This window comes from Solea solea, chromosome 12 (assembly GCF_958295425.1).
Source record: "Solea solea chromosome 12, fSolSol10.1, whole genome shotgun sequence".
In the NCBI taxonomy this organism is placed as follows: Eukaryota; Metazoa; Chordata; class Actinopteri; order Pleuronectiformes; family Soleidae; genus Solea; species Solea solea.
The window spans coordinates 4,673,025-4,688,648 of record NC_081145.1 but is presented as its reverse complement, the minus strand read 5'-3'; the positions used below and the strand labels follow the sequence as shown (position 1 = coordinate 4,688,648).

Genomic DNA, 15,624 nt, shown 5'->3' with positions numbered 1-15,624 from the left:
AACCGACTTTGAATGTGGCACAGTTGTTGGTGCCAGACAAGCTTGTCTGAGAAATTTAGAAACCACTGATCTGCTGGGATTTCACATGCAACCATCTCTAGGGTTTCCAGAGAAGGGTCCAAAAAGAGAAAATATTCAGTGTCCAGCAGTTCTCTGGGGGGAAAATGCCTTGTTGATGCCAGCGGTCAGAGGAGAAAAGATTGGTTCATGATGGTAGAAAGGCAACATTGCGTGCCTGGCACAATATAAAATTCAAAGTCTTGAAATACTACATTTCAGATGTCTCACTTGAGGGAGGTGGAAAAGCAGGCGCATCATCGAAAGGTACATCTAAATGAGTGCCATGGAACCAGCTTCAATAAATGAAAGGTCATTTAGACATGACTGCCACGTCCAACCTATTTCCACATTTTGCTTTGATGGAAAAATAGCAGAGATACTTCTACAGTGAGCAAGAGGACGAGGAAACCACAAAATTCCTCCACTTAATGCAAGAAACAAACATTACTACGACAACGAACTGAAGCTGCAAACAATGGTTACAATCAAGACGTGCAGAAGAACTCACTGTGAAGCGTGGCGTGAGTTTCTTGATGTCATCCAGAGACACATCAATCCCCATTACACCAAGAATCAACTGATTCTGGTGCTGAGAGACAGTATGAGAGAGAAAAACAAAAAGAATAATAAACAACACAAATATATTTATCAGGACATGCTTCATACTACACCCACAATATGTTCAAGCTCTCAATCCAATGCACCTCGCCATTCCTGTCATCGATGGTCATGGTTCTGTTGAAGACTGGGAGAGTTCCAGTGATGACCAGACCCAGTTCCTAATGGAGACACAAGCAAACACATCACATTAATAAAAGTGCATTTTTTTTCACACCACGTTACGTACGTTGTTACACCACTCAGTTAGAAAATGGTGGGTATATAGAACGTTCCAACTGTGGGGAAAAGAATTAAAGTAAAGACTGAAAAAATGTCTAAAACATGTCTAAAAATACAATATAACAATACAAAAACTGACAGCAAGCTTCACCAGTGTTTACTCATTCACTATTGAAGTGACTGCTACAGCTGCTACATACTGCCTTTGGTTTGCTAGCTATCTAGCTAAGACGTCTTTGTCTTACCTCCATGCAAAGACACACAGAAAAGCCCTTCCACTTTTTTTTTAATTCCTAAAAATTAGGAAATTAAGCAGGACCAAGGCTAAACTAGTAGAGTATGTCATTAAACTGCAAGTGTGTTAAACCCTAAAAACACTAATGTACAGCAACGTTAGCAAACTAGCAAATAAGTCTATGTGTGTGTATGGCAGTGCATACAGGGGAGAGGACAAACACGATATGCACAAATAAATTGAATTCAGGATACAACAATGCTATGCTTCCAACTTTGTGGCAACCATTTGAGGAAGGTCCTTTTCTATTCCAACATGACAAAGCAATGACGATAAAGACATGGCTTGCTGAGTTTGGTGTGGAAGAATTTGACTGACCCACACAGAGCCCTGACCTCAGTCCCATCAAGCACCTTTGGGATGAACTGGAACAGAGATTATGAGCCAGGTCTTCTCATCCAACATCAGAGCCTGACCTCACAAATGCTTTACAGAATGAATGGGCACACATTCCCGTAGAAACACAACCTTGAGTCTTCCAAGAAGTGTGCAAGCAGCACGTTGCAAAAGGGGAACCAACCAACATATTAAAGTATATGTCATTACAGTCAGTTGGTGTGACATGGTCAGGTGTCTGAATACCAAAGCAGGTGAACGTTGGTTCTCTACATGTTTACTGTACAGGAAGTTTGATACCAATTCTAACCTGTTGTTTTAGAAGAGATCATCAAGAAATGCATCTTTTCCGCAGAAAGAACCAGGCGGACTCAGAGGAAAGCGCTGCTTTTGTGGAGGGGGAAATAGCTGGAACTGGTCCACTGCAGGGTTATCGGTGGATGCATCAGTGGCCATTCAGAGGGGTGTTGTGGTTTCTCAAGAAACAATCCGACTGATAATTAAGATTTTGTATCCAGCAGGAGTCGAGGTCTCAGACGCCGGCAGTACACCTGGAGAAACCCCAACGCCTTATGGCATATGGATTCATAAACTAGAGAAACCACAAAAGCGATTTCCTTCAAGTCCGCCTGGTTCTTTCGGCGGAAAAGATGCATTTTCTTGCATATACTTTTTAAAGTCCTGATACTTATGACACTGTGATGCGGATGTGCCAAAAGATTAAGTATCTCCTTAATCTAAAGTACAATTCCACGAAATGTTCCACAGCCCTTATTTAAAGAACTCTCCTCTTCTAAAACAACAGGTTAGAATATTACGACCTAATTCTCGTAAATTGAGACTTTATTCTTGTAAATCTACGATTTTGTGCTTGTAAATTTATGACTTTAACCATGCAAATTTACGACTTTATTCTTGTAAATTTACGACTTTATTCTCGAAGTCTGTGAAAAAATGTTTTTTCTCAATGTGCTATGCCCTAATACTTTCAATAGTTTAGGACACTTTTTAAAACATAATTCACTGTTATATTCTTACTCAAACTCACAACTCAAAATCCTAAAGATAAGACACTGGACCTTTAACGCTGATAACCTTTGTAGTATTTCTGTTTAATACTTGTGAAAACTGCAAGTCAGCACCTCCTGAGAAAATGGACAACACTGGCCTTCCCGCAGTCACTCTCTTCCTCAATCTTCAGGCTTTATCACCCAAGGACATCCACGTGGACATGTTGCCAACACCAGGGGCGGGTGTGCTTCTCACAATAAAGTGGAGAGGTGCTAAATTAAAACACTGATAAGAGATCCTGAATGATAACCTCCATCCTAGAGGGCTAGTCACTGCTACTGCAGGAGATTAAAGGTGTCAATGTAAGTCCTGAGGGGAAATGTTTAAAATAAGTGTTTTTTACATAATCTCTCACCTCTACATCTACCTTAGGCCATTTACTTATCAATCACACACAATAATGTCATACCAGGGCATCGAGGTACACATTCGTCCACTGGACATGCTTGGCCTGCTTGTCTGCCAGAACCATGGGTCTGCCCAGGACATCCAGGTACTCCTGAAATATGCAGAAAGAATACACTTTTAAAACACTTGATAAATCTGGAAATAAAATAATATTGATCAGATAACTATCTCTATCTCTCTAGACAGACAACATAGAACGTGTCTGACTTTGCAACACTTTGTTCTTTCTCTCTTTCGTTTCATGCTCAGGCTTCTCTTAAAAAATAGATCCTCCCCTTAACGAGACGACCAGTTTTAAATAAAAGATGGATTCAAAAATAAATAATAAATCACGCATTCAAATCACCTGTGTGTTTATCCTAATGGCTCCGATGGAAGGTATCTCATAGAAGTAACCTGCAATCAGAAAATTACAGTCAAGGCTTTTAGAAAACAATACGTGGCAAATATAACAGTCTGTGAAGGGAGCAGATGAGGGACGACAGCAAATAAAGCAGGATTCAAATTTAGTTGCAAAGTATCAGGTGGCTTATTATTATATATGTATAAACCAATACTTCTATGTAATGTAATCACAATCATCTTAATCCAATTCTCTGTTAGTGACAGATTAAACTATACTCGGCACTGATTTGTCAGTATGAGCTGTGCTGTACCTTTGTTGGAACAGGCCATCCACTGAATGGGTCCTTTATCATAGTTGTGTTGTCCAACTGAAAAGGTGAAGATCCTCACCTGGAGCAAAAAAAACAAAAAAACAAATGTAACATTATAATGAAGAAAAATTAGGTTGTCCACTTAGCTGAGATGTGAAAATGAAACAGAAGAAGACAACAATGACGCAACATAATGGTGTCAACTGCTATATAAACTCTAACAATGGTAAAAAAACTTCATTCTTCATCTTCATTTAATGTTAATTAATTCAGTTATTCGACTAGTTTGTCCTTAATGTAATGTCATTAGATATGTTGATGTCTGATGCCATATGTAACATGATATGTGTCATTAGTAAGACACTGTGTGTGTGTGTCTGTGTCTGTATATGTTCTTGTATGTGTATCTTTGTGAGGATGATAAAAAACTTAGAAACTTCGAGAAAAAAGTGAGGACATTTTGTCTCATCCTAGCAAATTTAAAAGGACTTTTTGGGGGTTAAGACCAGGTTTTAGAATTGTTTTTAGGTTAAGTGTTTTGCATTCAGTTGTGATGATTATGGTTAGTGAAAGGGGCTTGGGAATGCATTGTGTCTGTGTGTGTCCTCAGTGAGAACGCCGCGTGAGAAAGTGTGTTTGTGTGTCAGCAAGTTTCTCCTGTTTTTGTTTCACACAATCTGCAGAAAGCCTCATCTGCTTTCTCCACAAACTTTTGGGCAAAGAGGATGTGCAGACGGACGTTTCGGCCCAAAGGGGAGGCTAAAAAAAACTACAATGGGAGCACATCCACACAGATAAAAGCAAACAATACATAACGTGATATGCATGTGTGTGTGTGTGTGTGTGTGTTTGTGTGATCTAAATACCTTTTTGTCGGCATTGTATTTCTCAAGTATGGCCTGAGCTCTTTCCTCTCCCCCGTCAGTAAACAGCATGATGATCTTGTTGCAGTTGGCTCGACTCACATTAGTCTGGTCAAAGAAAACAAAGACATTAGACGAGAAAAAAAAACATGCAACAGGTTTTTTTAAAGCCATTTTATGGTTACGTTTTCACCCATGTAGCTAATAGACACTGTCAGACTATCACTAAGATTTTTGGGTTACTATCATCACCACCATCATCAGTGTCCCTGTCTGGTAAAGACAGATGGCTGCTGCTGGCTACATCTACTCAGTAACATTTGGCTTCTCTCTATAATATTGTAACATCTTGAAGTTATTTTATTATATTTTATTATTCACCCTTAGTGCTCACATGGCACGGATCTGTGCGGCAGGTGAACCCATGGTAATTTGCTGTGGGAATAATACACAACTCCTTGTAGGGACATCCTTAGGGTGTGTGTTTATAGATCACATATTCAGGCTTTAAAAAAAATGTTTTTCGTCTTCTTATGTGTTGAGTCATTCATTTTCAGTAGTACATTTTTATTAGTGATATAAAGTGCCAATAATTGTGCTTGTATGTTTTTCTTTTCTTTGTTCTTAAAAACAAGTGAACTTTGAACTGTGACACATTTCCAAATTTCACAATTTCAATCCGAGTCTTCAAGCCGCACAGAGAGCGCGAGTTAGCCATTAGCACCACACTAGCTCATCATGAGGCGAGCTGCTAAAACAACATTATTTCATAAACCAGCGCCACCTGTCGACTTTCAACAGCCTCCGTATGTTACTTGTACCCCAAAAAACAGCCATACCAAGAGCTTTCTGTGTTTTAAATGTGTCCTGAAGCTTCACATATGGAGCTAAGTAGCCTGCGGGGCCGGGCTACGGGTTTACCTGCGGAACGAGTCACCCAGAGTGGGTAGGGCTAATCCAAAATAGTAAAAACAAGGGGGGTGTTCTCTGTAGACCGGCTGTTACCTGTGAAACACGAGTGCTCTGAAAACACCCCCATTAGCACTTGGTACTTTCCTCCGGATGAAATTAATCATAGACAAGAAATTAACATGGCAAAAAATCGAATATTCTTATGTTGAAGGTTAAAATTTATGTAACCCATTGGTTAATAATAAATGGGTCAGTTTTTCTCATACCTATGTTACTGACTATTGTTCTCTGTTTAAGTAATATTACTTGATCAAGCCTATTCTAACATTCCTCACTACAAAATATGTAATAAAGTATGTATGATTCGTGCTGATATCGTATCAAATCAATATCGGTATCGGCCAATACTCAAGGCTGCAATATCGGTATTGTATCGGAAGTGAAAAAGTTGTATTGGGACATCCCTACTCTGTATTGCACATTCGTATTGCCTATACTGTATGTTTAAACATAGTAATGGAACAAAAAAAAGGGGTTAATGATATATATATATATATACACATATATGTATATATATATATATATATATATATATATATAATTCAATTGTATATATATATAATATTATAGTTAAGTTAGTTAAAAGTACACAAATATAAACTTATCATAGTAATCTGTCATCTGTAACGAAGCAAATACACACAATAAAACATATTTGTTACAGTTTATACACAATAGCTCATGAACCTATATTATAAAACAGAAAAATATTGCTTTGTCAAAATAAGTGATTTAAGAGCTATATGAAACCAGACCTCGTGAAATAAGCTATGTACAGTTCTGACTTAACAATTAAAATATAATTAAAGCTTGTGTAATTACCCCTTTACATAAATGGTATTTGCAAGGTATCAAACACATTAACATGAGTACTGTTTGCAGATGACACAAATAGATGTTGTTCTTGTGGGAACCTAAAGGAATTATTAGAGATGATTAGAAATTTGCAAATTTAAGAGGTGGTTTGATAGAAATAGTTTTTCATTAGATTTAAGTAAAACAAAATGTCAGTTGGTATTTGTGCAGATACAGGTCACAGAAAGAGTTCATGAAAAACAATTTTTTTGGATGATGAAATAAGCTGTAAATCTCACAAAGAACATGTGCACTTATTGCACAAGTTGTGTACATTTCCTCTGAGATTGGATATTGAAACAAGTAGGTTTTGTACGTATTTTGGGTGTTTTTACATATGCATACAGTATATGTATATATAAATATGTATATATATATATATATATATATATACATATATACATTGTATTTTGCATTTGTGTCGTATTTCTTTGCTTGGTTTTGCACTTTTACTTAATTTTTCGTATCTGTGTCTTTCTCTGCCCTTCAAGTTATTGACTCTGAAAGTTTTTCATCAGAACTCCCACATGAGTCCGGACTGTCTGTTCATGCACAAATGGCAAACCGACATCTTGAATTTTTAATTGGAATCTAGTTTGACATGATCCACCTGCTTTCATACTTAAGAGATGATATTGATTGATGCCTGCTCTATATTTGTAATAAATACATATATACAGTGATAAATTAGAGTCAATCTGTTAAGACAGTAGCTCAAAAGATGATGAGTCTTTGTCATTTCACCCAAATCATCACAAAACCTTATTATTTAGTCTTTTTGTGGAATGTTGAGTTGCAGTAACACATTCAACCACCAGATGGCAGTAAAAGACAATCTTGTGTTGCTGCTAAAATCATGGAGGCAACAAGAGTGACACGTATTTAAAACATCACCGTTCTCTCATTTACATGAAAGAACTTGTTTCTTTTAAACAAAAAAGAAAACAGAAATCTCACCACAGAGAGCTGCTCGAACGCAAACTCAAAGCCCTTTGTGTAGTTTGTTATTCCCTTCGCCGAGATGTTCTGCACAGCGTCCTTCAATAGCTTCTTGTTCCTCACGTTGGCTTGAACCAGGTGATCGAAACACGCCGTCTTCTTCACCCTGGTGTTAAACTGACAGCAGAGGCGGCTGAGTTTTAACCTACATTATTATTATTATTATTATTACTATTATTATAATAAATATACATTTATTGGTAAAGTGGTAAAGACACACACGGACACACACTCCCACCTGGCCTTGGCTGTTATTAGGCACTGGTAAACAGACACATTCATCAAACTCCACTAATTGCTTCACATCCTCAGAGCTTAACGATTCGGTACCCATGGAAACAAGATTTGGCTAAATAAGAACGAGGTTAGGCAGCAAACCCATGTTTTTTTCTTTTTTCTTTCTGAAGGTGAGACCTTCTCATTCCCCCCCAACAGCACACACAAACACACTCCAGTCAGCATTAAGTAAAAGCCTACCTCCTTCAGTACCAAGACAACATTTTCCCTTTATAAATATCTGACCTGGAAGTTTCATTTTGGCCTGGACTAAACACAAAATGCAGTAAATACAAATTACAGAACAAATGATACACCAGAAAAGAATAAAATAAGAGTATAGGAAGGGCACAGAGCAACAGAGTGGTAAAGTAGCACATCTATTGCAGTGCTCTTCTAACTCTTCTAAAACAATACCGCACCTCATTGATCTCGACTAATCAATGTGTCTCTGTGAGATGGCCAGTGGGGAAGCTGAGAACACTGATCTGCACAGACAGGCAGGGAGGCCATATGTGTGCGTGGGTGCATATGTGTGTGTATTCAATGTGGCTGACGGCCTTGAAGTTCCCTTTAAGATTGACGATAATAGACACAAACATCTCGATCAGACTGAAAGGCAAGATTGAAGATGGCTGTGGTCCGTGGACGGCACTGAGTCAAGGCGACAACGCATGACGCAAACACAGAGATGTCATGGATATATAATCGTCCGTGTGATCATCAGAAGGCATCGTTTTAACACATGATCTATTACAAGGGGAATAAAAGGAGGAAGGTGAGATGGAAATGTTGAGAGGGTGAGGAGCACATATGTGAGGAAGAGGACAAATAAAGAGGTGGCAGAGTGTGAACAGTAGTAGGAAATTGAGATGTCTGTCTTTGTTAAAAAAAAAAAAAAAAAAAAAGCTGCAGTGCATGCATAAACTTCGGGGATTTCGCTTTTTGTTGTGTTTCTTGTCATGCTTGATGTCTTCATGACCAGAAATGATGAAGCATTATTTGTTTTGCTGCGTTCTTCATCTGTGCGCTCATCTCTTATCACTTTATACTCCAGTGACCTAGTGACCTAAACGCAGTTTCAAAAACAAAAAGAGTCTTTAATAAATCAAACTAACAAAAAGGCAAAAAAAATGGAGCAGAGACATGGGCCGCAGACAAAGAACATGAAAACCGGGGAAAACAGGATCCCAGACACAAGAACACAAGAACCAAAAACCCAGGGTAAGGGAAACAAAAAGTCCAAAGCCAGAGTGACTGGATTAATCCAATGGATATGTATGTATGGATCTGTCAGACCGGGTCTTGAACTGGCAACAATGATAGCCACTAATCCACCGTATACCGCTAAACACGTTCATCCTTTCTAATTCCTGTATGCAGCACAGGCCTATAGACGCCTACTTACAACTATACTGAGAAACACAGTGAGAGTCTGTGCTAAATCATCATTGTGTGAACTTACATGACATTAGTTTGAATGTAAAGGACAATTTTTTTATATTTAAAAGTTAAATAGCACGGTTTTAAGATACACAATTTACTACTATTCCACTAACAACAGCTCTTGTGTTTGTGTGTGTGATGGTGCAAGTATTACAGGAATGGATTAGCGATGGCACGAGGGAGGAAGGCTAATCTTCAAGCCCTAATCCCACTGGACTTTCTGCTCCTCTTTTTCAGGTGCTCTACCTCACCAACTGGACTGACACGGCTGGAAGGGCGGAATAAAAGGGACGGCAGCTCAGTGAGGTGAGAGAAAGCAAGAACACGTGAGGGCGGGGAAAAAAACAGAGGATGAGTCCAGGGAGGGAAAGAATAAACTGAAAGGAACAGGCCATCAGAATTCAGCTGACCAACCACAGCTGTTGGGGAAGTTTGTGAGCATCTCCCATGACTAAATGCCAACATAGTCCCTAGGACACTGTTAATGAACAGGGATTTATGGGTAATATCAGGGATTAATGATTTAGTGTCAGGTAGCAACACCCTCAGGGCCAGACATTGCGTGTGTGTGTGCAAGAGTGAGTCAATGACAGAAGGAACAGATAGAGAGAGAGGGTGACAGAGAGAAAGAATAATGAGTTTTGGTGGAGGAGGAACAAATTGACCATCAGTGATTTATAGTCGGCTGTCTTATATATTGATTGGTACGATGACATTAATTAAGGCATCGCACCTGTTTACCATGACTTCTTCGGATTTTTGTACTTTTGAAAATGGTAATAATAATAATGATAACACTAATAATAATAATAATAATAATAATAATAATAACACTGTGCAGTGTAATGGAACACCATACACATTTTAGACAAACCAGCAGCTTTAAAGCAGAACTATGCCGAGTGGAACAAATGGAGGACTCTTCCACACAGTAATGCTGCCTGTATTTTATCAGAAATCCGTACATCCATTCAAACCTAAGGGGAAAGTTCAAACTCAACCCTTAAAAACGTAGCCTGGGGGAAAAAAGCCCAATCTGCCAGCAATTTGATTTCACTCTTTCATTTGGCTACAGAATCTCTGGAAAAAGAGAACCAATCACAAATGTTTCTATTGGGGTTTCTTTCAAAAAAAAGCTTAATTGTGAAATATCTGCAGGACAGACAGTTTCAAACTGAAGAGGGTCAACATGTATTTGAGTACAGAGGAGTATTTATACCAATTCTGCCTTTGAGAGACACGTTACACCTCACTACATTATAGTCACTGCAGAAAACTGTTCAAACTATTTTGGAATCAAACCATAGCTGGACTTAACTCTTATCTCACATATCTCTTTTATTCCGTCTCACTTTCTTAAACACCCACACATACACACACACACACTGAGCTCCCAAACAGATTTCGATAATTACAAATCTTTGCAGAACCACATGTCTGTCGTAAAAAAAGAATAAATGACGACCAGGAAGAGTCCACAGGGACGGGAGGCAGTGCCTGAACGGCTGTTTCTGCTCACAGAGAAAGAAGGCAGCTCCAATCCCTTTAAAGACTCATCTCCGTAAACACCTCCACAGACACTACTCATCGATGCATCACACACGCTCTCCGTCTGGCCACTTCCTGAGCTCTTTCTGTAATCACAAGGCCCGCAATACAGTCCGCTGACCACAGAGCGGAGCGGTGGACGGGGCCAGCGGAAGTGATCGGTGGGTGAGAAAAGTCAAAATGAAAGGAAGGAAAGTTACAGTAGTGATCACACACGAAGATCATTTATGGGCACAAAGAGATGATCTGGGCATGGGGGGGGGGGTATATATGGTGAAATAGCGAGAGGGATTGTGCAAGTGTGTGATGAAAGTGTAAAGTGATGGAAAGATCAAGAGGGTGATGAATGAGTCACTCAAGTCAGAGGTGCTGCTCTAATTCCTTTAGGTGCAGCACACACACACACACACATGCTCACAGGTTAAGAGGTGAGGTGGGGACCTGTTGTGTTTTAATCTTGTACACCAAATAGAGGAGTGGGTATTTCATTAGAGGTCTGTTTCAGGGTGGACAGACCTGAGAGAAATCCATATTTCATTACATGCCATCCATCTCTCTGTCTCTCTTGTGAGTGTGGACACTTTTATGTTTATGTGTGTGTGTGTGTGTGTGTCCTAATTGTATATGCATGCACATGCCCGTACATATTAATGCACAAGCTGAGTCGGACGCACATTTTAAATCCCGTTTCTGTATTTTTTATCCATCTCTCATCTGCAGCCTCACACAAACAGCTCAGTCAATGTTTATATTGATACTCACATAAACTACATTGACATAGTCGTCGTCAGACAGAGTCTCCAACATCTCGCAGACAGACGTCCTGATCAGCTTGAGAGTCAGGCCGGATACACTCCCGCTCCTGCATGGAAAATAGTAAAAAAAAAAAAAAACGTCATCCTATAATCTGTCTTCTCAGTTTTGTTTTGTTTTGTTTGTTTTTTTTTATCAGAGATTTTCTATTTAATTAGAGATGTGTCTGTCATGGGAAATACTTTACGTGATGATGCAAAGCTAGACGGGGCATGCACTTTAATCATGGCTGTTGCGAGGAGGTTAGGGATCAATGGCATCGTAAAGGAACTCACGCGTCAACGAGGATGAGCATATCTTTGGGGGAGGCAGCTCCCTGGATGTACCTACATGGAAATTATTAATGAATGAAAAAAGAAAGAAAGAAAGAGAGAAAGAATGAAAGAAAGAAAGAAACCACACTGGACTGAGAATGAGCCCGATCAAAAGCACAGAACTACAGTTGGAGACATGTTTGTATAATGCACACCAGTGTCTATCTATCTATCTATTAGCTTAAAAAACATAATTATGAAAAGATATTATTATATCTTTTATCATCAATAATTTGTTGTTGCATTGATATGTGTGAGTGTGGATGAAAAGTGAAAAAGGCCCTCAAACCTCCAAAGTTTGGGAATCTCTGTATTAGAGAATCACAAATAAATGCCACCACACAAGAACAATGTGTTTCTCTTGTGGCTTCTTCAGAATTGCTCAGCTCAGCACTGTACTGACTGTGTATGGGGCACTCTCATATTTGTTCTGTATGGGCAATATCACAGAAACAAATACAAAAAAATCCTTGTTTTACCAATGTAAAAAAATGACATGCAACCAGACTATAGGTATTGGCAGTTTTAAATGATATACATTGGTATTTAATACAAATGGTTGCAACTACAACAACAATATTATTGTATAATAGTATTGACATAAGGAAATTCAACTTGAAATAGGTGGAACAAAAATATTTAACATTGATTTATTGACCTGGGCCTCATTCTTAAAGGGGCAGCGCCTAACATTTAGCAAGGTTCATTAGCAGAAATTGATTATACCCATAAGTACTGTATGTTTGTATACATGTATAATTGCTTTACAATACACAGCCTGAACCAGAGAGTGCATGTTGCACTTTGAAGAAAATTATTATTATGCAAACAAAGAAGAAAAATGTCCTTTCTGGTCTCCGAAGGCCTCCGTAGTAGCATCGCAATAAATAATCCATTTGTTACAGTCTGCAGTTTCACCACTAGATGTCATTAATTCTAACACATTGCACCATATAGGATATTCCTAGTCTTTATCAGCGCTAGTGATCTTACCATGGCCGCCTACGAACATCGTACAGGTCAATTTTACTGGGGGTCTTGCGCGCATCCATCCAGGGAGAAGCTAGGCGAAAAGATTAAACAATGGCTTAATAATTTAAAAGGAATAAATCATTATCATTTATATTCACAGTGATCTGACTGAGGTGTTTATTACAAAGTGCCAATATGCACAATCATATTTAGCAAAGCCAAAATGACTTGCTCTCCCATATTGTGTAGATAAGAAAGGTTACATTTTTGTTGCCATATCGACAGTTGACTGTACATTTTCCCCATTCTCTTTAAATTCAAACACTTTTTTTATCTGCAAACATTCTTCATGTCACGATAAACAGGAGTAAAATAAGATAAAATATTAATCTGATGAATCTTTGCTGATATCAGTGAGCGGCACAATGAAAACAAACCAATGTGAAAGTGGGGGGCTGCTTATCATAGATGCTAATATTTAAAAAAAAAAGAAAAGAGAGAGAGGAACAAAGAGGAATAAATTCAGGGCCAATGAAAGTTCATGAATATTAGACATAAACCTTCCCCATAAAGCTATAGAGTCAATGATGAAAGGAACCTCATGAATAGAAATAGCTTGGCAGAGAGAATGCTGACAATAGAGAGCAGCATTAGACTCGTGTGGTTAAGGGGAAAATGACACTATCATATAAAATCTGTGTAATCTTAACAGCGTTGATTATCTATTGTGCTTGTTTGGCCAGTGATGCAATAACAACAATAGACTTTTATTAAAGGATTAAGCATGGGATCAAAGATTTAGCATAATGCTAACAGCATCTGATTAAATGTATACTGTTTTTTAATCCAACATAAGAACAATAAAATAAAATAAAATAAAAACCTACATTGGTATTAATAGTGGTATGAATGAAATTGAGGTTGAAATCCATTGTCCATTGTTCAGTCCAGAGTTATTGATTACATGAGGCCAAATATGTGAATAACTCTTTGTTTAGTCAGCTGGATTCTCTCCAGCATGAATCAAAACACTGCACAAGGATCAGGAGCAACTGTTAAATAGATACTTTGTTGTCTCAGCTGACTTAGAGTTAACAGATGTGTTTTCTTGCTTAAAGTTGGTGAAGCTTGTCTTTTATCTCAGTAAACACATCACATTTGACAAAATGAAAGTAAATAAATACTTTTTTTTTTTTTTTTTTTAACCCTACCTGGGTAGTAGCGAGCCAGGCCAGTAGCACTGCCAAACACCTGCCAGAGAAGGGTTGGGTCCTCTTCTCTGTTCTTTCTAAACACGTCCTCCAGAGCCTCAGTCCAGTTCAGCTCATTCAGGACAATAGTGGCTGGGAAGCCATATTGAAATGGAAGGAAGGAAGGAAGGAAGGAAGGAAGCAAGGGAAAGAAAGAAAGAATAAAAATATACAGTATATTACAAAAACAGATTTGATTTGATGAATTTTTTTATGAAATACTTGAATCATGATATTGTGCATCAATCATCCTAAAGTATACTTCGTCGCAGACCCAACTTCTTTGGTAGCATTGCTTCCTATTCCCTGCATCCAGACTTGTATCGCCACCCGATGGTGAAGTGAGATACTACATGCCTAACAGGATCAAACATGATTCCATACACAGTTAAGTAAAGCTACACTTTACACAGTTGAGCATGTGGAATGTATTTGTCACTTGTCACAGATGTTTTGTTTTCTTCAGTGAAACAGATATCATGATGTAATGCTGATTGTTTTGCAAAATATTGAATATCACAGAATAGTTGTATCGTGATATAATTGGTATCGTGGATCAAGTATCACGTACCGTATTGTATTGTGAGGTACCCTGTGATTCCCAACGCTTATCCATTAACTTGCAAATATCACATTCTTTAAGTTGATAGATCATAAAAAATGATTGTGAATAGAGATGCAATGGCAAAAAGACATTTGTCTAATGTATCTATCTGTACTGTGTTTTTCTAATAGCAGTTCAGATACACAGAGCGTTGCGCTCGGAATCACAGTGTGTGGATGTCCATGATTAACACATTCGTTATGATTCACACACATGCCCACTCAGAGTCATCCCTCTTGCCCATCAGAACACGTGAGCAAATATGAAGCCAGTGCAATCAGCCACTGCTGGTATTCAGCCAAAACAATGTCAGGCTAGTGGTATTCATGTGTTTAACCGACAAAAATAAACAAACCTTTAAAGCTTTTGTTTTGCTTAAAACAATCAGTGACATCTCTCTTTCTCCCTCCCCCTGTGAAATTGTCCATGTGTGTGATTGATAGTGTGTGTTGTGAGAGGCAACTGGCATTATGGATGTAATGACACAGCAACCAGACACCTCAGAGCCACTTAAGACTCACAGTGATGGATGGAGATAAAGCATACGCTGCCTGGACTCTTTCTTTCCTGTCTGTCTCTATCCTCTTCTTCTTTCATCCTGTTTTTTTCCCCATTGTTCCCTCTTTGTTATACCACTGTAGAATACTATATCCTGGTATATGTGTGTTATTTGTCTGTGCAACGCCACAGCAGGTGTATACATAAGTGTGTGCATGTGTGTGAGACAGATTGGTATCGTGTATTGAGTGTGACGTGGCTCATTGATGTGCAAAGCAAACACTGTTCATTTGCATGCATGCCTCTAGAGGGGAGAGTTAATGAAGCATCGGTTGCCAGGAGTGCATGTGTTTTTATTACAGAAAGGAAGAATGGGCAATGTGTGTGTGTGTGTGTGTTTGTGTGTGTACACATCAATGTTCTTCCCTCATTAAATGTAGGATTTTAAAGGGAAAGAGAGAAAGTAACACCACAAGCCTTGTTAAGCGATGAGGATATTACACATTTGTGTGTGTGATTTTTTTTGAGTCAAGACTGGTGAGGTGTGC

General features: G+C 38.6%; 1 protein-coding gene across 4 annotated transcripts in view; it reads right to left on the bottom strand.

Annotated features, from left to right (window-relative positions):
• Positions 1 to 15,624, bottom strand: part of LOC131470240 (voltage-dependent calcium channel subunit alpha-2/delta-1) — a 97,179-nt gene that overhangs the window by 36,129 nt on the left and 45,426 nt on the right. For all 4 annotated transcript variants that reach the window (XM_058645938.1, XM_058645941.1, XM_058645937.1 and 1 more), the window contains exons 7-17: positions 13,936 to 14,067; positions 12,746 to 12,815; positions 11,714 to 11,764; positions 11,388 to 11,487; positions 7,314 to 7,472; positions 4,533 to 4,637; positions 3,667 to 3,745; positions 3,357 to 3,406; positions 3,012 to 3,101; positions 765 to 839; positions 569 to 649 (exon numbers count right to left, since the gene is read on the bottom strand). In XM_058645938.1, coding sequence (XP_058501921.1) covers positions 569 to 649; positions 765 to 839; positions 3,012 to 3,101; positions 3,357 to 3,406; positions 3,667 to 3,745; positions 4,533 to 4,637; positions 7,314 to 7,472; positions 11,388 to 11,487; positions 11,714 to 11,764; positions 12,746 to 12,815; positions 13,936 to 14,067 — 992 coding nt within the window. The remainder of the gene's footprint in view (positions 1 to 568; positions 650 to 764; positions 840 to 3,011; positions 3,102 to 3,356; positions 3,407 to 3,666; positions 3,746 to 4,532; positions 4,638 to 7,313; positions 7,473 to 11,387; positions 11,488 to 11,713; positions 11,765 to 12,745; positions 12,816 to 13,935; positions 14,068 to 15,624) is intronic.